Source organism: Alosa pseudoharengus, unplaced genomic scaffold, assembly GCF_046254945.1.
Source record: "Alosa pseudoharengus isolate Yale_2024_CS ecotype anadromous, Long Island Sound unplaced genomic scaffold, YU_APseudo_1.1 YU_APseudo_1.1_scf_2, whole genome shotgun sequence".
Lineage (NCBI taxonomy): Eukaryota > Metazoa > Chordata > Actinopteri > Clupeiformes > Clupeidae > Alosa > Alosa pseudoharengus.
Window position 1 is genome coordinate 20,049,787 of NW_027468663.1, and position 23,841 is coordinate 20,073,627.

General features: G+C 43.6%; 1 protein-coding gene across 1 annotated transcript; it reads left to right on the forward strand.

Moving 5' to 3' along the window:
* The first annotated feature begins 1,639 nt into the window (after positions 1 to 1,639).
* On the forward strand, positions 1,640 to 23,779 carry naa15b (N-alpha-acetyltransferase 15, NatA auxiliary subunit b). The gene is made up of 20 exons (XM_076294065.1): positions 1,640 to 1,917; positions 4,888 to 4,972; positions 5,089 to 5,193; positions 7,023 to 7,180; positions 8,505 to 8,639; positions 9,405 to 9,558; positions 11,702 to 11,821; positions 11,930 to 12,025; positions 12,283 to 12,389; positions 12,607 to 12,679; positions 13,226 to 13,395; positions 13,696 to 13,848; positions 14,510 to 14,638; positions 15,042 to 15,255; positions 18,034 to 18,227; positions 18,361 to 18,469; positions 18,616 to 18,714; positions 22,493 to 22,636; positions 22,821 to 22,918; positions 23,430 to 23,779. Exons 1-20 carry the CDS (start codon positions 1,864 to 1,866, stop codon positions 23,631 to 23,633), a joined length of 2,601 nt encoding a protein of 866 aa, XP_076150180.1. The 5' UTR covers positions 1,640 to 1,863; the 3' UTR covers positions 23,634 to 23,779.
* The last annotated feature ends 62 nt before the right edge of the window (positions 23,780 to 23,841 follow it).

Here is a 23,841-nt window from a genome sequence, read left to right on the forward strand (position 1 = left end):
AATTCACGGATTGGGATAAACGCAGAGACCAAATTTCCCTCACGGGATCAAAAGAGTATATACTTATACTTATATACATACACACTCTTGAAATAAAGAGAAGAGAGCAAGAGAAAGTATTCATTAAACCTTCTGCCTCAATAGATTTTCTTCAGTCACTGTCTTTTAAATCTCTCTTTCAAACAAACATTGTAAAGTAGAATGCAAACAGGCAATACTCTTACATGGACACAAACTGTGCATGGGTGAATAGACTAATCCAGCTAAGGAAGAAACAATACCCCCCCCCCCCCATTTAACTTACTTTCTTTTCATTTTGTGATTGTGTTTATATTTCAGTTAGGCTGCAACTTGGTACTGTATGTTGAATGACCTTGCCTGACGTATGACCTTGCCTGACATTCCTCTTTGACACCCTTACTACTGTGGCCTGGAGGATCCTCTCTTAGAACATTCCTGTTCTAATATAAAGAGCAATGGCCATGCTCCACTAAACTATTCTCTCTCTCTCTCTCTCTCTCTCTCTCTCCTATTGTAGTGAGCTATTGTCTGTAATCCTAGTGTTTCAAAAAATGTGAGATAAATATCTGTGGACATTTTTTTTTTTTTTTTTAAGGCCAGTTTAGTGTAGGCCTACTCACCAAATAGCTACAAGTCCAAATGTACCTCAGAGGAGCATTCTTTTTCACTGACCTTTTTTCTTTGGGAATAAGGCATTAGCATACCTCCTCTATTCAAGAACAGCCTACTGAACAAGTTTTTATTACCCTTCTCAAAAATATACAGTTGGAACCTATCATATATATTGCGTTTTCTGACAATAAGTTTACCGTTCCCTTGGAGCCGGCAAAGGGACATGGTGGGATTTTTTTCTTACTCAGGTGGGACTTTTTTTTTAGCTAAACTATTGCGAGGGTACTCAAAATTATTTTGAGGGAATGCAATACATATTGTGAAGGAATGCAAAAGGGAAAAAAACATTTCTACCTCTAAAAAATAATTCCCACCATAGCCCTTCGCGGGCTCCATATAGTTTGTAGCGTATGGTTATTATATGGTTATTATATGGTTATTATTCAATTAATTTAGTCTGTTAATATTTTTTATTATTATTTAAGCCATATGACTTTACTATAAACTGTTCATTTTAATGTTAATGTAATGTTTGATTGGTTGATCGCTTTGGATAAATGTTTCTGGTAAGAACCATAACCATAGGGCCTATAGGCTCTTTGAATCATATGTTACTAGTTCGCCCTCTCCTGGTCAGTAGTCGACATTACATAGACGTCCCTTGTAAGAGACTTTTATGTTGGGCTTATACAATTCTTTTTTCTTTCTTTCCTTCTGTTTTTCTTTCTTTCAACCCTCTAAAATGCCGGTTCCAGGTTAGTAGCCTATACCCTCACCTTTATAGTTTGATTATGATCAGTCAACTGTATTCAGAGACAAAACATGCACGTATGAACATTGCATAAATATTGGTATTATAACTACAATTACATTTTGCCCAGGTCAGGTAGCCTACTTTTGCCAGTTTACTCAGGCTCCGTTCCCAGTCACTGTGCGTGCAACAACCTTTGCTGTCTATGGCAACAACCAGAGTGCTGGTGCAACGCAGGGCCGCGGGTACGCAGACTCAGCGCAGCTTGACCCGGAGGAGAAGCTAATCGGCCATTTTGGGCTAAAGGGAGCTTTTCTGGCACCACGTGAGAGTGGAGAGAGCCCGAAAAGGGAGCAATCGAGAGTGAGTGAAGAGTCGGAGAACAAGGGGGCGAATCGGGAGACGCATTTAATCTCTCACATTCATTCACATGCGCTGAGTCTTAGGAAAATAGCGTTATTAGCTAGCGACCTTGCACGATGCCGACAGTTACTCTACCACCGAAAGAAAACGCTCTCTTCAAAAGGATTTTGGTAAGTTCGCGGTCGCTGCCATGCATTTTTGAGAGGATTGATTCACCGGTACTCTGTTCACTGCCTGCTTTACCCCTAACTGTTACAAGCATCAACACAATTGGCTGAAGTGTCGTCGGCCTCGCCTTGCTAGGCTGCTAGCTAGCTAATATTACCTCAGTGCTAGCTAGCTAACAATTGCTGACAGTAAGATAACTTGAAAATAACTAAGCACTGTCAAATGTTTGCTTGCTAGCACACTGTCAGATACATTGACTAATAACAGGACCCATTTTCCCGATAGGAGAGATGATTCTTTATAACGTTACCATTATGCTCCGCACAGTATTACAATACTAGTGATTAATGTTATGTGCCAGTTGCAAGCATGCATGCTAGCCTGTCAAGTAAGGAAGCCACAACCCCGTAACATCAGTTAGCTACATGACACTTTTGAATGCTAGTTTAGGCTAATCAAACCACTGGTGAATGGAGCCCCTCTAAAGGCCCATTTTTATTTAATATATTGTAATTGGGCAAAAAATTGTGAATGAAACGTTAGCCCAAGAAGATTGTAAGCTAACGTTAAACGTAAGCTAGTGCTACGCTAGCTAGACTTATTATATACTTACTAGCCGAGAACGGTTTTGGTGTGAAATGGGGAACATTAACATTAGCTAGCAGCTATCCTAACCGTTGACATTACTCAGCTCTCTAATGTTAGCTATACCATCACGTTAGGTGCCGTTTTTTCTGTTATTCGTTGATCTGTTTACGTTGCGTTTTCGCTGTGAGACATGGCTTGCGAAGTTAACATTGCTCAGACTTCTTTTGGCCTTTCATGTGATAACGTTACATATTCATGTAATTCCTGTGTAGCTATGGCATTTGGTTAACAGTGTGGTTAGGTTTGCAGGCTAACCTACAAACGTAGAGAAGCAGACCAATTTAACAGCTAACGTTAGCTTAGCTGTTAAATTGGTCTGCTTCTCATACAGTCATTCAGTTTGTTGGTCATACAGTTTGTTGGTCAACAGTGTGTAGAAATCCATAATAATATTGGGGTAGCTAACTTACCCTGGCACTGGAGTCATGGTTTGCCTACTTTTACCAGCTGAGATGGGATCATAAAATAGCCAAGTAATTTGAAATAACATTGCTAGTTACTTGGGCACTAGCGTTTGCTAGCTTCCCAGCGTTAGCTAAACGATTGGGTTTTGGCCGGTCAGCTTTTTGCTAACCTAATACTGGAGGTTCAATAATTGCAGCAAGCAGGAAAGTAGCATGACTGTGTCGTGTTTTTGGTGATGGTGCTTGAAACGTGAAGTAAAGGTAGTGATGCCATGCAATGATGCATGATTCATGTTTTCAACGGTAACTTAGTATTGCGAAGCCACTGAAGTCGCGAAGAAGTGTTAAGTTGGCTAAACCTACTTAATTCTAGCCTGTCTTAAGTCATCTGCAAGCGAGAGGTCCACTGCCATAGTTTCCTCTTAAAAAGAGTACAAATTGTTCCTCAACCACTGTTTTCAAGCTGAGCTCAGCTTTGTAGGGGTGTCTGAAGAAGTGTTTGAATAATCTACCTGTAGGTGACATTTGATGCAATCGCCCTAATTTGTGTGTTAGCCTTAACGTCAATGGTCGGTGTTTCGGTCTTCACACAGTCAGTGGTGTTCTTGTATGAATAGGAATGCACAGAGGAATAGATTGATTTCTACCCTGTATCCTGCACAATGGTGTTCGATATAATTGCATTTGGCACAACAGTGTTAATCTAGGAACTTTGGGTTCAGAAAGTCATGGTGCTTAGTTCATTTGACATTTTCTGGTTCTTGTCAGTGGATAACTAGTTGAGTGATTTGTGTATTATATCTGGTGAGACCAAGAGGAGCGTTGGTTGTAAGCCAGTGTGCACACAACTTTTTTACTTGACTTGGCGTAAACATTTCCCAAACTGGCAACCATTGTAACTGGTATTATCATTTGAGTAATGTATAGTTTGTTGACTTGGATTTTGAGCAGTATGAAGCTACTGGTTTTACAGTATACTGAGGTTGCAACCATTCAGCAGATGTAGTAGATCCAGTGGATGCTGCCATGATGAGTTTCAGCTGTCAGCCCCTAGGCTATGGAAAAAGGGAGGGAAGGAGACAGTATGTTATCCATTAGGCATATGCCTTAAAAGCTGAGGTGCCAATTGCAATTTGTTGCCATTTTTCCTCTTAGCCATAAGACCAAAGGCCACTCTGACTGTCAAGAGCTGTTTTTTAAATGTAAAATAGTACTGAGGTGAAAGCATCACCTAGCGTTGATCGCCCTCATGCTTTTACAGCGGTTTTGTTGTCCCCATCTTGATTGTGTGCACGGTTTCATATATATTTTCAGCTTCAGATCAATGCTAGCTTGATCCAAAATGACCCAGAAGCATTGCAGGAGGGTTTAGAGTTGGGAGTCCCATGCACATCTTTACCCACATTCATTCATTCACTCAAACAATCAAAAGTATTTAAGTTCCTGTGAAGAGCTCCCTGTTCTAGGGTCAGTGGGCACTGACAGGGTGCTGATTTGGAAATTGCTTTTATTAAAGACACCTCTGTCTTCATGCTGTAGTGGTGGTGCTCACAGATGTGCCATCTGCTTGAACCTCAGCGCCCAGTTGTCTTACAGCAGACAGCGTAAGTGACTAGAGCTCTTGTGCAACACTGCTCCAAATATAACCACAGAGAGAAAATGATGGTAATTTAGAGCTGTTTGTAGCGACAGGCATACACAGGCACACACACACGCACACACACACTGGCAGACACACACTCTGGCAGACACACACTCACTCACTAGGCCTCTCACTTACAGTTAAGCCTGCTCAGCTCTTTAAACCCAGCAAGATTGGGGTGACGGGGTTGTGCGCCTGCACAGTATAAGCCAGCGTGCGTGTGCTGTGTGCCATTGCCCTGTAGTTCACACCTTGCATGTTTTCCCTCAACCCCACAGAGATGCTACGAGCACAAGCAGTACAGAAATGGGCTGAAATTCTGCAAACAGATCCTGTCCAATCCCAAGTTTGCAGAGCATGGAGGTAAGAAATGCTGACGTGCTGTGTGTCAGGAGGTATATTGGTGGTATAAACATGAAGGAGAAGGAGTCACAACCTGCTTAACTTTTTTTTTTTCTTTCCTTGTTCTCCTCTTGCAGAGACATTGGCAATGAAGGGGCTCACCCTCAACTGCCTGGGCAAGAAGGAAGAGGCATACGAGTTAGTCAGAAGAGGCCTACGCAATGATCTGAAGAGCCACGTCTGTATCCTTTCTTGCATATGTGGCCCCCCACCACCGCCCTCTGAGTTTAAACTGTGTGAACACAAGCAGACTCTGAGCAAGGCAGTGCTTGTCCTATTTTCTTAGTGTACAATCACTGTGTTGATGCGTCTGTGTTTTGTCTGCATTGTGAATGTGTGTGTGTGTGTGTGAATGTGCAGTATGTTGGTGTTTGTCTGTTAGAGTAGGTGTGTTTACTTGTCAGGGTGTTCATTATGAACCCATTGCTCTCTTCAGCACTGCCACTCCCTTTTGCACTGCTCTCTGCTGTCTGTGTCTGTACACACACACACACACACACACACACACACACTTTTCAGCTCCCAGACGCCACAGCTAACACGGCCAGCCCTGGCAGTGACAGGAGCAGTGGTGGCGGTAGTGTGCAGCGGTGGTGGCAGCGTAGTGGTGGTGGCAGCGCAGTGTAGAGACAGTCGCTGTGGCAGTGATGGAGGCGGGCCAGGTCTGCCGCTCCGCTCGCTCTGCGCTTGAGTGTGATTGGTGCTGACGTCTGCAGCCCGTAAGCCCATGATCGTGTAGCCGTGGTACAGCACTAGCCTCCAGCAGCCCCGGCCTGACCCCCCACACCACCCCCCAGACCAGCCCACCCCACCCCGCACCCCTGCTGCTGCACCACCGCCCCTACCACCATAGGGAGCTGTGCTCTGCAGATTTGGGTCATTCCGTGTCAAATCAGATAAGGTTGTTGCTGCACCGTCTCCGATTTTGTACAGACCTTGTCTATATCATGCATTGGCCCCCCAAAACCAATGCCTGTAAAATTGCTCTTGAAACAATATTGTGTTAATAGCCTGTAATTGTGTTAAAAGCCTGTAAAATCTTACAGCTCTTGATACAATATTCTGTTAATGTTGTGCGCTTATTTGAGATCTCCACAAATAATGGGCATTAATGTATTAAGGATAAAAAAGGGAAGATTGCATTTTTCAGTCTTTTTCAAAGGATGTTAGTAAGAGCATGAACATTTGTGTGGAAGTAGTTTATTGTATGGCCATTTAGTGTACAAAGTGCCAATGTTGTACCATAGATAAATATTATGCACTGATATAACAATGTAATTATAACTGTATTTATCTGTAAAAGTACAACATTAGCACTTTGTACACTAAATGATCATACATTCAGCTATAGATTTTCATGTTCCTACCCCATATATTTTTTAGCACTTTATTCTGAATCTAAGGCCTTATAATAAATCAAGGGGTAAGCAGTACAGACTTTTAATAATCAAGTCATACTAAGGACCTGTGCGTATTCCATCCTAAAAAGTTTGTTCAGGCTTGGAATACTAGCTTTAAAGAGGTATTTTTGAGATTGTAATAACTAAAAAAAAATATGAAAGCATTGTAATTGAACAAAAATATTTTCAGGTATTAGTTTTGGAATCTGAACATTATAGACAAACTGTGAGAAAAATGTGAGATGCTGTAACCATTTTTCTGGATTCTGTGTGATTTGACACAGAATGACCCGTTTATAGCCATAAGCGTGCCCCACACGGCAGGTGTGTGCCAACTTGCTGTGGCAGTGCGACTGAAACTCCTGTTGATGTGAATGTAGGGTGGCAGCAGTTTGGGTGTGTTGTTGGGCCATGCCTGAGTTGAGGCAGAGTTAAACGCATCGCTCTGTTTGTGCAGTGTGTTGATGTGAGAGTGGAACGGAGTTGTTCATTTTAAGATGATGGCGGTCTGTTTTAACCCATCATGCGTGTGTATCATTGTTCTTTGTGGCAGCCATAGAGAAAGCAGAAGGAAGAGGCGTCGGTCCTTTCCTTAACCGTCTGATTCACAGGCTGGCATGTGTACGGCCTGCTCCAGCGCTCTGACAAGAAATATGACGAGGCAATCAAATGTTACAGGAATGCACTGAAATGGGACAAGGACAACCTGCAGATCTTAAGAGACCTCTCCCTGCTACAGATCCAAATGAGGGACCTGGAGGGTTACAGGGTAAGTGTGTGTGTGTGTGTGTGTGTGTGTGTGTGTGTGTGTGTGTGTGTGTGTGTGTGTGTGTGTGTGTGTGTGTGTGTGTGTGTGTGTGTGTGTGTGTGTGTGTGTGTGTGTGTGTGTGTGTGTGTGTGTGTGTGTGTGTGTGTGTGTGTGTGTGTGTGTGTGTGTGTGTGTGTGTGTGTGTGTGTGTGTGTGTGTGTGTGTGTGTGTGTGTGTGTGTGTGTGTGTGTGTGTGTGTGTGTGTGTGTGTGTGTGTGTGTGTGTGTGTGTGTGTGTGTGTGTGTGTGTGTGTGTGTGTGTGTGTGTGTGTGTGTGTGTGTGTGTGTGAGAGAGAGAGAGAGAGAGAGAGAGAGAGAGAGATTGGCTGATGATGGGAAAGGAGTAGCAGGTAAGTGTAACTACTGAATGTGTAGTTGCAAGGGCAGAGAGAGCGTGTAGTGGGAGTAAAACACGAAAGCTGAAACAAGCATTCGTTATGACGACTATTTGCATCAACATGACCCCATGATGACGTCAATCCTTACTGCCACTTTGGTTGAAAACCTCAGTCAGCTGTAAAGGAAAACCTATGAATGCTAAGCTAAGATGTATCTCTGTGTACGAGAGAGAGACACAGCCAGCTCTGGCTTATCAGCCTTAGTGTCATGAATCAGCAGTAATAACCTCTATTTTCCTTTGCCAATAACACAACAATCCAACTTGCACCCCACCCCCACTTTTTCTTTCTCTCTTACACACACACTTACACACACACACATTTTATGTCCCCCTGCCCTGTTTTATGTGCTGCATGGTGTAAAGGGGGTCTCAGACCTCCTGTTCACTGCTCCCATAACCTGTTCCTGCTGCTGTGCTTGTTTCCCAGAAGCCCTGGGCTGGCACGGCCTGTCCTGCCTTATTCCCTGGCTTCATTAAGTAGTATCACTATCTTCCAGGTCTAACGCTGCTCCTCATTAACCCCTGATAGCCAACTTTTTGGGCTAATCTAATGAGAAATGTTGGTCCGTTTAACCCCCACAAACTAAATGAAACCGCAAGGGTGACGTACCAATGGGGAAAGGAGAGTAGTTCTGGACCAGCCTCGACCCACGCCATTACACACACACACACACACACACCCACCCACACCCATGGGAAACTAGACCCATACACGTTTAGCGTGTTCTGTATTGATGGAGTGACATAATTTAATACATTTCAAAAAAGTCATGTTTATATACATTTTTGCAGTTGTGTTGTTGTTTACTGGCCCAACTATGTTTGCTTTCTGTAGTGGAGATGCAGCATTTGATTGATTCTTCTTCCCCAATCTTCTGACCTCCAGGAGACCCGGTACCAGCTTCTGCAGCTGCGACCAGCTCAGAGGGCTTCGTGGATCGGTTACGCCATTGCATATCACCTCCTCGAGGACTACGAGATGGCCGCCAAAATTATTGAAGAGTTCAGAAAAACACAACAGGTAAACCCTTAACCATCAGGCTACATAGAATACTTTATTCTCCAGGTCTGCAGTGTTGCCCCTTTGCCACACCTTATTCAATACCTTTTTAATTATCAACATGAAGTTGATTTATGTAGAGGTACTGGAGCACATGTTCAGAGCGAGCTGTGTGTGGGTGTCCTGTTGAACAAGGTTAAGAATGGTGTTGCCATGACTACTCACCTCTGAGGACTTGTAACCCGTCGTGCCACTGTGGCAGGTTGCTTTGCACCACAATAACGCTCGCTGCCGTACGCGATAACGACCAACCCGCTTCCTGCCTTTGTCCCGTCATACTCTCTTTCACCTGATGCATGACAGGAAGGCGACAGGTTGGCACCCGTTTAAGCGAGAAGTCACCCTCAGCCCTTGTTATAGACCTCGCATAGGGCTTACAAACTACTGTCGAAATTATATGTTTGTTGGAGTTGGGGGATAATATAACCAACTAATTCCTTGCTGTTGTGGTTGTTACTCCGCCACTGATTGCTCCATCTGCAATCCCACATCATTTTCTTGTCAAGTCAGCTTTATTTATATAGCCCCCTTTTAAGATGGCATCAAAACAGCCTATCTAAATAGAAATAAAAGAAAAGTCATGCAGCCTTCTGTAGATGTGTAACACTGTGTGTGTGTGTGTGTGTGTGTGTGTGTGTGTGTGTGTGTGTGTGTGTGTGTGTGTGTGTGTGTGTGTGTGTGTGTGTGTGTGTGTGTGTGTGTGTGTGTGTGTGTTTGTGTTTTCAGACTTCTCCAGACAAAGTGGACTACGAGTACAGTGAGCTGCTGCTATACCAGAACCAGGTCCTGAGAGAGGCAGGCCTCTTCAAAGAAGCACTGGAGCACCTCCTCACCTATGAGAAACAGATCTGTGACAAACTGGCTGTGGAGGAGACCCGAGGTGTGCGCCTACTGCAGCTTTCTCCGTTCTGTCTGGCTGTGCCTTTCTTTCTTTCTTTCTGAGCTGTTGTCTGTATATCACTTATGCTGCTATGCTTACTTTCCTATTCACTTATTTGAGGTTAATTAGGGCTGGAACTAATTATTATTTCCATAATTGATTAATCATTCAGTTGTTTCTCGATTGATCTGATAAAATCAGAAAATGCTAAAAAAAAAAAAAAATCGCACATCAAAGATTTCACTTTCAGTTTACTGTGGTAGACAACGAAATATTCAAGTTTAAAAAGCTGGGATCATATAACTTTAATTGATTTGATAAATTGTAAGGAAAAAACTCTTTATGAATTACTAGAATAGATTGCGATTAAATTAATAGTTGACAAGTAATCAAATACATTTTTGCATTGCTACTTGTTGTCTGATGTTCTTGTCAGGCCCTCTAACTCGGTGTTTCCCAAACTTTTTTTCTGGGGACCCACTTTTTAAAAATGACAGACCATCGCGACCCATTTCACTTCAAATCTACCCTGCAACCACCAATATTGTTTTAGGCCACAGGTTCTCCAACTTTTCTATGCCTTCCCCAACCATACATTGCTATCTAGATAGATCCTGCTTTGAATACGGTTGTGTTGCATTTTGAGCACCATCAGCGGTTGGAAATGACTACTGAAAAGATTGGGGAAATTCTCGGATGTTGCGCAGTCGTCATTTATCAGCATAGTAAGCTGTTCCTGTATTTCTAAAAAAAAATGTTGTACGTTGCGTTGCAGACAAATAGGTCCATAACACTGTGGACGTCAATTCCGATGTAAACAGCAAATAACTCAGTCGTTATATTGTATTGTTGTATTATATTATATTGTATAGTCGTTATATTAGAACAAGAGGCATTTGCGCAATAGCCTGAAGAATGCGCCTTTACTTTGGAGTTAGCGAGGTAGAAAACGAGAGGAATAGTGTTTAAAATGTCCATTTAAATTGTAGCCTAATATAATGCACTGTTGTGCATTTTGAATCAGAAATAAGAATGTGAGGAGTTTGCTAACTTTAACCCTTAGAACCTTAAGCTGTTTTTAGGGCATTTTCACTACCTTTATTCATAAGGATTTATTCTGGTCATTGTAAGTGCCACACACACATATTATATATTGTTTTTTTCAGCAGAGTCTAGGCTATCCAGATCATTTCATGTATTAGTACTAGCATTGATTTTATTTTGATTTTAAAAGAATTAAAATATAAAAAGCGTATTATAAAAATTCTTATATTTCGACATGTATCTCACCACAGCAAGCTCATAGCTCTACATGCATTTTATGTGTGTGTAGGGCAGACTGTCCTGAATCGGGCAATATAATTGCCATGTTGGAGGGATACTCTGGGGCTGAGCAATTTACAGAAATATGTGGTGTGTGATTTCCGGAAATAAATGCCATTTTTTATTTAGTGATGAAAAATGACCTTTTCTGCGCTCCATATCTGTGACACGAACTGATCTGACCTGACTTGACCCGAGGTTGTGTGTTAGCCTGCTTGCCTATGGTGTAATGATTCTCAACTTTTTACTGGATTGCCATGAACAAAGTAAAGGCAAAAAAGGTGTTTCTTTGTTGAACAAATTGGGATGGAATGTGAGCCTTGAATTGGATGCCATGCAGGAATTTACTAGGATCTCAAAACCAGATTATGAACATGCTTTGCCATAGAGAAACACACGGTAGCGTTGGATTATAAACATGCTTTGCCACAAGAACAGACAAAAACGTGGGGTAAGTCCAGCTATATGAAGTTATTATTTTGCTGTCACTTCTGTTTTATAACCCAGAAGGATGTACTTGGTATCAAATGATGGCTCTAAGTGTCCTCTTTCATCAGACATACGTGGCTGGCACCCCCTCTGCGATGCGTTAGTCCCCCAGTTTCATGCGCCAGTTTCATGAGCTTTTATGACAAAACCGTGACTGTGGTAGTTAACAAACTACATCCTAATAGAAAACTGTTAGCTTTCCTGGTATCAAATGACAAATGGTATCAGTTAGGCCTATAACACAACATGCATTGTGCTGGCGACCCAAAAAAATCTCCTGCGACCCAGACTTTGGGAAACACTGCTCTAACTCACCTTGTGTGTCGTGCAGGTGAGCTGCTCCTGAAACTAGAGCGGTACGAGGAGGCCTTGGAGGTTTACCACCGTCTTCAGGAGCGCAACCCCGAGAACTGGTCTTACTACCATGGCCTCGAAAACGCCCTCAAGCCAGGTAGGACTGGAGCCCTACCGCCACAGCTCCATCTCAGAGCCTCACGTCAGTCTGGTTGACGTCTGACCCTGGGCAGTAGCTGACCCTGCGTGTTCTTTTGTGTTCCAGCAAGCGTGGAGGAGAAGCTGAAGATCTATGAGGAGGCATGGGTCAAGTACCCCAAGGGACTGGTGCCAAGGAGGCTGCCCCTTAACTTCTTATCTGGTGAGAGAGTGGGGATTCAGTAGGCAGCAGTGTTTCTCTGTCATCCAGACTAGATGATTACCTTTGCCCTGGATAGGGGGCCTTGGGTATTAGTGTAATCGGGTCTTTCTGTCTGTCTGCTGACATGGGGGTGATGGTAGCCCGACTTCTCTTGTTTGGATTGTTTTTTTACAGGAACCTGTGTGTGTGTGTGTGTGTGTGAGAAGAGGCTGTTTGCAAACAGATAAGTAGCATTTGACTGTTTTTTTGTTCTTCAGGGGAGAAGTTCCGTGAGTGTCTGGATAAATATTTAAGAATGAACTTCAGCAAAGGCTGCCCTCCTGTCTTCACCACCCTCAGGTCCCTATACCATGATAAAGAAAAGGTAAAGGCTTATACTACGCTGCTACATACACAACACCTTTGTGTTGATCATACCATAAGTAGCAGTCAACCAGCATTATAAGCGTGAAGTTTTAGAACCATTTTCCAATTCCAGATTAAACACTATTCATTTCCTTTGTACCTTTATTAACAAAACTGCTTGAAAGGATAGAAGCCTAGTCCATCCTGGTCAAACTGAATATTTTTCTTCCTTGCAGGTGTCAATAATCGAAGAATTAGTAGTTGGTTTTGAAACCTGTTTAAATAGCTGCCGAATGTTCAATCAAAATGGTAAGTGAGGTTTAAATATAACTTAAGATGGACATTACATAGGGATAATGTATTGTCCACCATTCATTTTCGGTCTAGACTCGACAATAAGTCTCGACTGGGCAAACAGGTATTGTTTTGTCCTGAAGGGACTTATTTTCCAATGATGACTGGCGGACAATACATTATCCCGCTTATTATACGGCTATTTGCCAAAACGACAAAACAATATTCATACAATGTCTTTCAATTTTTGTTACAGTTTCGTGGCTCCCATCAAACAAACAAACAAACAAACAAATAGTTTGACACACAAATGGTGTGTCTATTGCGGTCATTGATTTTTGGCAGTGGTCATTATACAGAATTACGGGACTTTTGAACGTTGAGAAGGACCGTTCATGTTAATGGAACTTTCTGCAGCATTCTGACGAGCCGTATAATAATGCCATTTAGCAACTGTGTTGCCTTTATGCTTTATCATACACCCGGGCTAGTAACTGATGCACTGCTCTGACTGGACGTGATGGAGTCTGCTCTGTGCTAACTGTTGCCTTTGTTTCTCAGATGATGGTAAAGAGGAGCCCCCCACCACGTTACTGTGGGTCCAGTACTTCCTGGCCCAGCATTACGACCAGATTGGTCAGCAGAGCGTGGCCTTGGAGTACATCAATGCTGCCATCGAGAGCACACCCACACTGATCGAGTTGTTCCTCGTTAAGGCCAAGATATACAAGGTAACACTCATGCAGAAAGATCCGCACACTCATTTAACTCCTCTGAAGCATTCACACTGGATGATCACACCATTTGAATGTCTTATTCTTAACACTGCACTGCGCTGCCAATTTTCCATTGAACAACTGACATCACAACCTTGGTTATGAAATCTGTGTGAAAGTTGGTATCTCACTTCGTCACACATGGATGGCATTGTGACTTTTTTACTGGCTGTAGTCCAGTAATTATCCATAACCTTGTTGGGAAGACGTTCCTCACTTTAGGCTGACTGTTGGGTATTGTGTTTTCTCCCACAGCATGCTGGGAACATCCGGGAGGCGGCCCGCTGGATGGATGAGGCTCAGGCTCTGGACACAGCCGATCGCTTCATCAACTCCAAATGCGCCAAATACCTGCTCAAGGCTGGCCTCGTCAAAGAGGCCGAGGATATGTGCTCCAAATTCACACGGGTGTGTGTGTGTGTGTGTGTGTGTGTGTGAGAGAGAGATGCTCTAAGCTCTCAGTTTTACTATGCTTACAGGGAGATCAAAAATATTCTGCACCTATTGTAGCTATCTCTAGAGAATATAACACTTTATTGTACTGTTATTGTGTACTATTCAACCAAATGCTGCATGGTGGCTCTCTTAGAAAAGCAGGAATTTGAAAAGAAGTAGAAAACTACAAAGTGTAGATAACAGAGGTGCACTGATAGGGTGAAATATTTCCAAACTGGGTGAAGCTGTGAAATGCCTCCAAACTGCTGACACTTTGTTTTTTTAGCTCCCTCCCCCATTGTCGCTTATAACCTCCGGCCCCATTATCACGATACCCAATTCTGCTATTTGAGCTTGTTTTTGAATGATATCCAATGCCAGTATCCGATCGATCCTCTAGTGCATTAGTAAACGTATGTAGTATGAGGCTGGATGAAGATTTGGGTGAATGCTAACTAATAGCTTGTACAGGCTACAAGACTTCAGTTGTTGTAGGATCGCTTTACTGTTCAAATGACACGACTTGCTGTCTAATGATCATGAGTCTGCAGGACTTGCTGTCTAATGATCATGAGTCTGAACGCTGTTGTGTGCTCAGATTAAGCGTGCTGATCCTTGTTCTCTCTGATCACAGGAGGGGGCCTCTGCCGTGGAGAACCTGAACGAGATGCAGTGCATGTGGTTCCAAACAGAGTGCGCTCTGGCCTATAAGTTCATGAAGAAATATGGCGACGCTCTGAAAAAGTGCCACGAGATCGAGAGGGTGAGTGCCAGCCTCATTCACCCAAGTTCTTCTTTAGACAGTGCTTTGTGTTTTTCTCACATCACAGTATTCGCTGAGGGTAGGTAGAAGAGGGTAGGGATAGGGATTCTGTAATTGCTTTGACGGTCACAGGAAGTTCATGACAACTACAGATTCCACAGATGGTGAGCACATGTAGTGACACAGTGATTGATGAGCATTCATCACCCCCACATGTGGCCGAAGCTTTTCCACAAAGAGCTGCAGAATTGAATATCTAAAAATACTGTTCCCCCCTCAGTTGAGAAAATATACAAAACTAAGACCACAAGGTCATAAGTCTTCCTTCTATTGTGTCCGTCCAAGATTGAGTTCAGCGTTGTGATTAAGTATGTAAACGTGCTCTGATCTCCTCCTGGTACAGCACTTTGTGGAAATCACGGACGACCAATTTGACTTCCACACGTACTGCATGCGAAAGATGACTCTGCGCTCGTACGTGGAGCTGCTCAAGCTGGAGGACGTGCTCCGCATGCACCCGTTCTATTTCAAGGCCGCCCGCACCGCCATCCACATCTACCTCGGTCTCCACGACAACCCGCTCGCCGACGACAACAAGGAACTACAGGCTGATACAGGTAAATGCCAGTGAAACTGTCGTCAAACACACACTGACGTGGATGCATCACCGTTGCCCACTTGGCTATGGAGTGTGAACATTTTGGTTTTGAAAAAATTTACTATTAAAATAAAGTTTTTGGAAGTTTGTCAACTTGTATAAAGGCAGATGTATATGTCAGACAACAGGAATGATATAGTATATATACTCTTTTGATCCCGTGAGGGAAATTTGGTCTCTGCATTTATCCCAATCCGTGAATTAGTGAAACCCACTCAGCACACAGTGAACACACAGTGAGGTGTAGCACACACTAATCACGGCGCAGTGAGCTGCCTGCTACAACAGCGGCGCTCGGGGAGCAGTGAGGGGTTAGGTGCATGGAGGTATTATATATAACTGGAGAGAGTGACTAAGTCCCGCCCTCCATACAAATGAATGGTGGAGGCTAGGCTAGTAAATCCGGCCAATTCATAGTCAACGCCATCTTGAACACTGGGGTTCGGATCCAGCGCCAGTCGGCTCTGACCATGCGCCAAGTTACAAAGCTGGAAATGACGCATGGACCAACGTCGATTTTTATTGGATATTCTGTAAAAAGAGAGTCGTCCTCCAGTAAGAGGGTGGCGATAATGAACATAAAGTCCTTGCCTCATAACAAGAAGAAAAAGTTGCTCGGGAACGCGCGTGGAGTCCGAGTGGAGTCGACCTGAAGCGCAACTTAATTTCATTGGATAACAGCTGTCCTGCTGCAAATATGCATTCGAACATGACGTGACATATCCGTAGTCGAACTATAAATAAACTATTTGGTTTTTAGTGCCAAGTGTAGCGCATTTTTACAGTCTATGATTAGTTTGTTTTTTATTTTATTGTTTGCCATCTCAGCGGTGCTCTAAACGTATTCTAGCGTTGGCCCATGACCAAGTCAAGCCAATAATAGCCAGTAGCCACAATAATGACTGGAGCCAGAGCCCTCAATAGCCACCCTGTTTTGAAAATAATATTGAAGATATTCAATATTATTGAAGATAACGCACAGAACGGTCAGCCTGAGCGGACAATTACGTCCCCAACTCATCTAAAATGTGGCGTCTTTACTTTGAGTTGTACACCGCAGATGGTAAAGTAACGGTTAAAGAGAATGTTGTCTGCGGACTCAGCGAAAAACAGTTTACTTACGCATCCACGACATCCAATCTTCGCGCTTACCTGTGGAGTTACCATCCAAATGAGGCAGCGGTGTCAGAGGCACAGTAGACGGCCAGAGCATCGCCAGGCGTCCAACATCGTATGATTGCATACTTTCCGTAAATCCTAAATTATGTCTGGGGTCTGCTATTTACTTAGGCTGCAAAGCACAGGTATTTATTTGAGGTAGGCTTATTCGAGGCAGACCTTTTATTTCTTACATTGTACGTTATTGTGAGACATGCGTTTTGTTTGGAGCGGCATACCAGGCTATCAAATGCAGACGATTTTCGGTTTTGGTATGGGATTTAATTTACTTTTTGACTTTTATTATATAGTTAAATGTTGAGACTGATGGGCATTTAAATCTAGAGGGTATTTGATGATCATTGTAAAGTTTCGTGTAGTTGAAAAAGTGTTGGAATTTCCAGCTGTTTATTGCGAGACAAGGCCTTTCCTTCATTCATTGAACGTGCGCTGTGCTCTAATGGAAACCTTTTTGCATAGCGAAGTAGCCTAAATTGAGTTTTTTTTTTTTAAATTATGCATGGTTTACTTTTTATTAAATTCGTAGGCTTGAATGCCTCGCGGCAATAATTGTGTTTAAATGTAGTAGCCTAGTAACCTGACAATAGCCAGATGAATTTCGCTCCGCCTAGCTCCACTCATCCATCTGGAACCGATCCATTGAAGTGTTGCTTCAGAAGGCTGGGCCTAATCAAAAAATGCTTGCATATGATTGAATAAGCCACTTGTCCGTCATCTATTGACGTGCTACTTCAACCACTCACATCGAAGCCAACCCGTGACACTGATAACAGTCTCACAGTCGCTTCTACGCTATGTCACATCTATGAAACTCCCGCCCTGCGTCCTGATTGGCTGAACCATGAAGTCGGTTGCAGAAATCACTCTCAATGGAAGAGGTCCCAGATGGATGTGAGTGAAGCTAGGCGGAGCTAAGCGGAATGACATTCATCTGGCTATTGTCAGGTTAGTAGCCTAGTGCTTCAGCCTCTGGCAAGCTCCAAAGGGGGCGGCTATATTGAGAGCAACGTGTTGGAGACCCATGGTGTAACGAGACAAGGTCTTTATGCCGCTGTTGTGTAATTTATTGTCTTTAATCATGTTTAGGCTATGTTTGTTCGGGACAAACAACAATGAAACAAGATCAATAAAATTTTCTTTATTTGTCATATGATGGATAAACAACCATAATATGCACGTCTTCTCATAGGCTCCTCAAGAAATACGCACTGAATAATGTTTGGCTGTAGCCGCCGGATAGGTACCCGCCCACCAACATGTACGCGCATGAGAGCTCGTGCCCAACACGGATTTTCGTGCATGGAGCTGGTTCCAAATGCTCCATGCAGCGCCATATTTGAACATGGCGTATGCTAACATGCCGAAGCTAATCTGCACGCTCTTGACCCCCTGGTTAGGTGCCTTGTCCAAGTGTGTTGAGCATTGGGCAAGCACACCTCTCCACAGAGCACTCCTAGTGGCTGTCCAAGTGTGTTGAACATTGGGCAAGCACACCTCTCCACAGAGCACTCCTAGTGGCTGTCGAATGCTGAATGTTTTTTTTTTGCTGCTTGTGTAGCCAACCTGTCGGACAAAGAGCTGAAGAAGCTGCGGAACAAGCAGAGGCGAGCCCAGAAGAAGGCCCAGCTGGAGGAGGAGAAGAAGAACGCAGAGAAGGAGAAGCAGCTCAAGAACCAGAAGAAGAAGAAGGAAGATGATGATGAAGAGATCGGAGGGCCCAAGGAGGAGCTTATACCAGAGAAACTGGCTAAGGTGTGTGTGTGTGTGTGTGTGTGGCAAACCATAACAGACAAATTTAGTAGATCAGAAATGAACAGAAAGTGGTCTGCAGTTTGTGTCACTTCATTCATGCCATCTTCCTCTATCTCTCTCTGGCATTGTGCAGGTGGAAAACCCCCTAGACGAGGCTGTGAAGTTCCTGACACCATTAAAACATCTGGTGAAAAATAAGATAGACACTCACTTGTTGGCATTTGAGATCTACTTTAGAAAAGGTAAGGGACGCTTTATAAAGTACCATGTGACATTTAAGTTTTTACTTTTATGTTAAGTGTATCAGTTACAAATAAAATGAAACATTGGCTAAGACTTGACACAACAGTGCTTGAGTTTACTGAAAATTATTCTTTTGTCTTTCCAGAGAAGTTCTTGTTAATGTTGCAGTCGGTAAAGAGGGCCTATGCCATAGACCCAGATCACCCCTGGCTCCACCAGTGTTTAGTGCGCTTCTTTAAAGCAGGTGAGTTAACCACTGATGGGCTATACGCTACAGAGAGCATGCTAACTTCTCCTCTGTCCACTCCTGGGGCTCGTTTCCCAAAACCATAGTTGCTAACTAAGTTAGCTAACAGTTAACAAACTGCAATTTCCCATTGCCAACCAAGTTGCTAACAGGTTAGCAAATTGCTAACAGGTTAGCAACTATGGTTTTGGGAAACGCACCCCTGGGCGGTATAGTATGAAGCAAGATAAGTGGTTTGTGGAGCCCGAAGCCTAAAAGTGTGTTCACATTTGACATCTCTGTTTGCTGAATGTGAATGGCTCTAGGCTCGGCATGCACTGACTTCTGAATGGCTCGAGGCTCAGCATACACTGATTTTATTTTATAGTATACCACCCTGGTAGCTGGGAAGGAATATGTGAAAAATCATAAAGATTGGGCACTTCTGGATAAGTTTTTGATTTTTGGCAGGGTGTTAGGTATAGGCCTTAGGTTTTCAAAAATCCATGGATACAAGTTGTGGTGGCCCCCCTAGTGGCAGTTATCCATAAAATCCAAAATGGCCCCCGCCGAAAAGAAAAAGGTTATATCTCAGCTTCCTTTAGTCTTAAATTGTTGTATAATGTATTTTCTCTACTTTGATACAAGGAATCCAATTTTGATATATTCTTCTTATTTTAAGTCCATTTCCATGTTAAATCTAGTATCATAGTCATATTTAGCTCATAAACTGTCAATATCTCTGAAAAAGTCACATTGAAATATTACTCAGGTCCCTAGACCCATATTTTACCTCCAAGGTATGCTTTTTCTTTGTTGATTGGACAGGTCACTATCACTATAGTGTAAAAAATCACATGTTGTGACCAAAAGGACCATTGTTGAGGCCTTAAATAAACACAAATTCAGAACTATGCCACAGTGAAAAGTTACAGTACATTAGGCTTTTCATCATGTTGAGGATCAATATTACATTTTAGTCAAATAACACAAAATAAAAATCATACTTAAACCAGAGACTTTCTAATGAGGAGACACAGTACACAAAAAATCCTCATAAAAAAAAAATAGAAATGCATGAGCTTAGTTTGTAACGGCAATATGGCAGTTGTCTACGCAAATCACACCCCTTCCGCGGCAAAATGGTTTCACTCTTCATTATTATTAGTACAGCCTCCCTCACACTTGCACAATGTGGTACAGCAAAGTCCAGCTCGGTGGCACTTACAGTTGCCCATACAGGCAACCACACAGCCACAGTTGAGGAGGAGTGAGCATCACTTGCTGGCATCTTCCAGATCTGTCCAATATGGCACCCAGACTTTGGTTCTGTCATTCCATTCCCAACCCCACTCACTGGGGTCTGGAATCTCTGGAGTTTTGGAGAGGGACTGCTTCCAGACAAAAGCTGCAGTGTGCAGGGCACGCTTTCCATGCTGGAATAAGGCATGATGGGTCGGGGGGATTGAATCCAGGGACTTGAGGCCATGAGTGAAAAGAAGCTTCCGGGTTTCATTGACTGACTCGACTCCGCAGTTCTTACTATACATGAGTACAGTCCAGCGTTTGAGAACTTGCATGTGCACTGATTCCAGTGTAAGGCTGGTTGGGTCTTGGTGATCAGAATGAGGATGCCGGTGACTTCTGGGTAAGCTGCCCACGCAATCCATGCGGTTTTTTTGCCAATTCCATACATTGCTGATACAACATCACATCATGTGAACGCGTGGAAGAGGGGTAGTGCTTGGCATTTTTGAGGTCCCAGCATTTCTGAGATGTGGTGGATTGGAATATCTTTATATGCCTTCCCTGATCCAAATCCAATCCACAGCTCTGAGAGGCCTAACTCCTGGATAAGATTGATAGCCAGCACAGCCACATCACTATCTACTGCCGGTAAGCCTTGGTGTGACCCTGTTGGGCAGCCGTGGCCCACTGGTTAGCACTCTGGACTTGTAACCGGAGGGTTGCTGGTTCGAGCCCCGACCAGTGGGCCGCGGCTGAAGTGCCCTTGAGCAAGGTACCTAACCCCTCACTGCTCCCCGAGCGCCGCCGTTGTAGCAGGCAGCTCACTGCGTCGGGATTAGTGTGTGCTTCACCTCACTGTGTGTTCACTGTGTGCTGTTTGTGTTTCACTAATTCACCGATTGGGTTAAATGCAGAGACCAAATTTCTCACGGGATCAAAAAAGTATATATACTATACTTCAGCAGCATGACGTAAATGTAGCATCATTCGTGTCTGCTTCCTCTTCCTGACAGTGCTTCTAGGTCAGTAGGTTTATCACTAAGATACCTCTGATAAAAGAGGTCAATGGCAGAAGTTCCTCAAGGACAGTCAAAATAAAGATGAGCTGTTTCAGTACATCAGTGAGGAATTTCAGAAGACCACAGCTGGCTCAAAGTACCACCTCCTCACAACAAAGACTAACGTGGCAACAAACCAACAAACCTATTTGGATCAGGGAAGGCATATAAAGATATTCCAATCCACCACATCCCAGAAATGCTGGGACCTCAAAAATTTATGGAATTGGCAAAAAAAAGCATGGAATGCATGGGCAGCTTACCCAGAAGTCACCGGCACCCTCATTCTGATCACCCAAGACCCAACCAGCCTCACACTGGAATCAGTGCACATGCAAGTTCTCAAACGCTGGACTGTACTCATGTATAGTAAGAACTGCGGTGTCGAGTGAGTCCATGAAACCCGGAAGCTTCTTTTCACTCATGGCCTCAAATCCCTGGATTCAATCCCCCCGACCCATCATGCCTTATTCCAGCATGGAAAGCGTGCCCTGCACACTGCAGCTTTGTCTGGAAGCAGTCCCTCTCCAAAACTCCAGAGATTCCAGACCCCAGTGAGTGGGGGTTGGGAATGGAATGACAGAACCAAAGTCTGGGTGCCATATTGGACAGATCTGGAAGATGCCAGCAAGTGATGCTCACCCCTCCTCAACTGTGGCTGTGTGGTTGCCTGTATGGTGCCACCAAGCTGGACTTTGCTGTACCACATTGTGCAAGTGTGAGGGAGGCTGTACTAATAGTGAGTGAAAGCAAAAATCTTTGAATAAATACATGATGTTTGAGTATGAATTGTTTTTTTGTGTTATTTGACTAAAATGTAATATTGATCCTTAACATGGTGAAAAGCCTAATAACCTTTCACTGTGGCATAGTTCTGAAATTGTGTTTATTTAAGGCCTCAACAATGGTCCTTTTGGTCACAACATGTGATTTTTGACACTTTAGTGATGGTGACCTGTCCAATCAACAAAGAAAATCATACCTTGGAGGTAAAAATATGGGTCTAGGGACCTGAGTATTTCAATGTGACTTTTTCAGAGATATTGACAGTTTATGAGCTAAATATGACTATGATACTACATGGAAATGGACTTAAAATAAGAAGAACATATCAAAATTGGATTCCTTGTATCAAACAAAGTAGAGAAAATACATTATACAACAATTTAAGACTAAAGGAAGCTGAGATATAACCTTTTCTCTTTTCGGCGGGGGCCATTTTGGATTTTATGGATAACTGCCACTAGGGGGGCCACCCCAACTTGTATCCATGGATTTTTGAAAACCTTAGGCCTGTACCTAACACCCTGCCAAAAATCAAAAACTTATCCAGAAGTGCCCAATTTTCATGAATTGCATCCTAGCTATGGTCAATGTTTATAGGATTTTACCCTATGTGTTTGTGGGTCCGTATGGGCCTGAGTGGCTCTGATTGAGAGGTTGATCGTATGGTGCATGATCACACATTCATCGTGGGTTTGCTTCTGTAGTGTCGGAAAGCAAGGACCTACCGGATGCCGTGCACACCGTGCTGAAGCAGGAGATCTCCCGGCTCTTTGGAGACAGCAACGCAAAGAGCTACAACCAGACCTTCCTCACAAAGCACTCCGACTCCATCCCTCACAGATTAGCGGGTATGCTTAACCAAATACATACACACACACACACACTTCCCGCACTCCCTCAGTCTGATACACATGCAAAATGTGCTGCTATCCAGAGGCAGCATCCATCACAGAACTTCATTATCACTTGTCACTGTTGAATTTCTCTCCCTCATTGTTTCTTTCTCTTCCTCTCTCTGGCTTTTGGCTTCAGCTGCCAAAATGATGGCCTACTTGGACTCGTCCACTGAGAGGAAGGCCTTGGAGCTGGCCACAGCACTGGATGAGTCGCTCACCAACAGAAGCATTCAGGTAATAATAATAATAATAATAATAATAATACATTTACTTTTTATAGTGCTTTTCAGACACTTGGACGCTTTCACAAACCAGCACTGTTTCCTTGCCACAAACGCCCTTTCATCTGCAAGTGGTACTAATAAAACGTGTAAAACTATATTTGAATGTGTTATTAAGAAACCGGGATTGACATCGCATCTGTCACTTCTGGTGTTCGACACGTTTGATATTTGATTTGATACTAGGTAGGGTAGTAGTATGACCCCTAGCATCACCTGGACCTGGTTGGATTATCTAATTAAAGTCTTTGTGTGTGTGTGTACGTACGTGTGAATGCGCAGTATGAATGACTTGACCTGATTAAAATAGGGGAGATACAGTTTCCTTCCCTTCACACACATACAGTCTTGAAATCAGTTCCACAAAAAGGTATCCAGACATCCCTTTAAGTGCGCGGCCGAGCAGGCTCCTCTGTTGGGGTTAAGGATAAGGGGTTGACATTCTTGCTTCTCTGTGTCCTCAGATCTGCACAGATGTCCTGGAATGCCTGCAGGATGGTAGCTTCGGCGATGCTAAAGAGACGGCAGCAGAGAGTTACCGGGCGGAATGCCACAAGCTGTTCCCTTACACACTGGCCTTCATGCCACCCGGCTACGAGGAGAACACCAAGATTGCAATCAACGGCGACGTCTCCACGGAAACCGAGGAGCTGGCCAACGATATGTGAGGATGAGGGAGGGGGGCAGCCGAGGTAGGAGAGGGAGTGTTCTGTTCAAGAGCAAGGAGGGAACTGATTGCTGTGGACAAGCGATCGCCTCTCGTCCACATCTCTCTCTCTCCCTCTCCCCCCTTTTCCTCGTCACCTCTGTCTCCAGTCTTAGGGGACACTCACAGCGGGACTGAGATGATTATTGATTGACTTTTTTTTTTTTTCC

What these genes read in the sequence shown, in the direction of transcription:
- naa15b (XM_076294065.1), top strand. Translation starts at nt 1,864, where the DNA reads ATGCCGACAGTTACTCTACCACCGAAAGAAAACGCTCTCTTCAAAAGG. An exon ending in CGAAAACGCCCTCAAGCCAG is followed by an intron (nt 11,822 to 11,929) that starts GTAGGACTGGAG and finishes TTTGTGTTCCAG; the next exon opens with CAAGCGTGGAGGAGAAGCTG. An exon ending in TATACCATGATAAAGAAAAG is followed by an intron (nt 12,390 to 12,606) that starts GTAAAGGCTTAT and finishes TCTTCCTTGCAG; the next exon opens with GTGTCAATAATCGAAGAATT.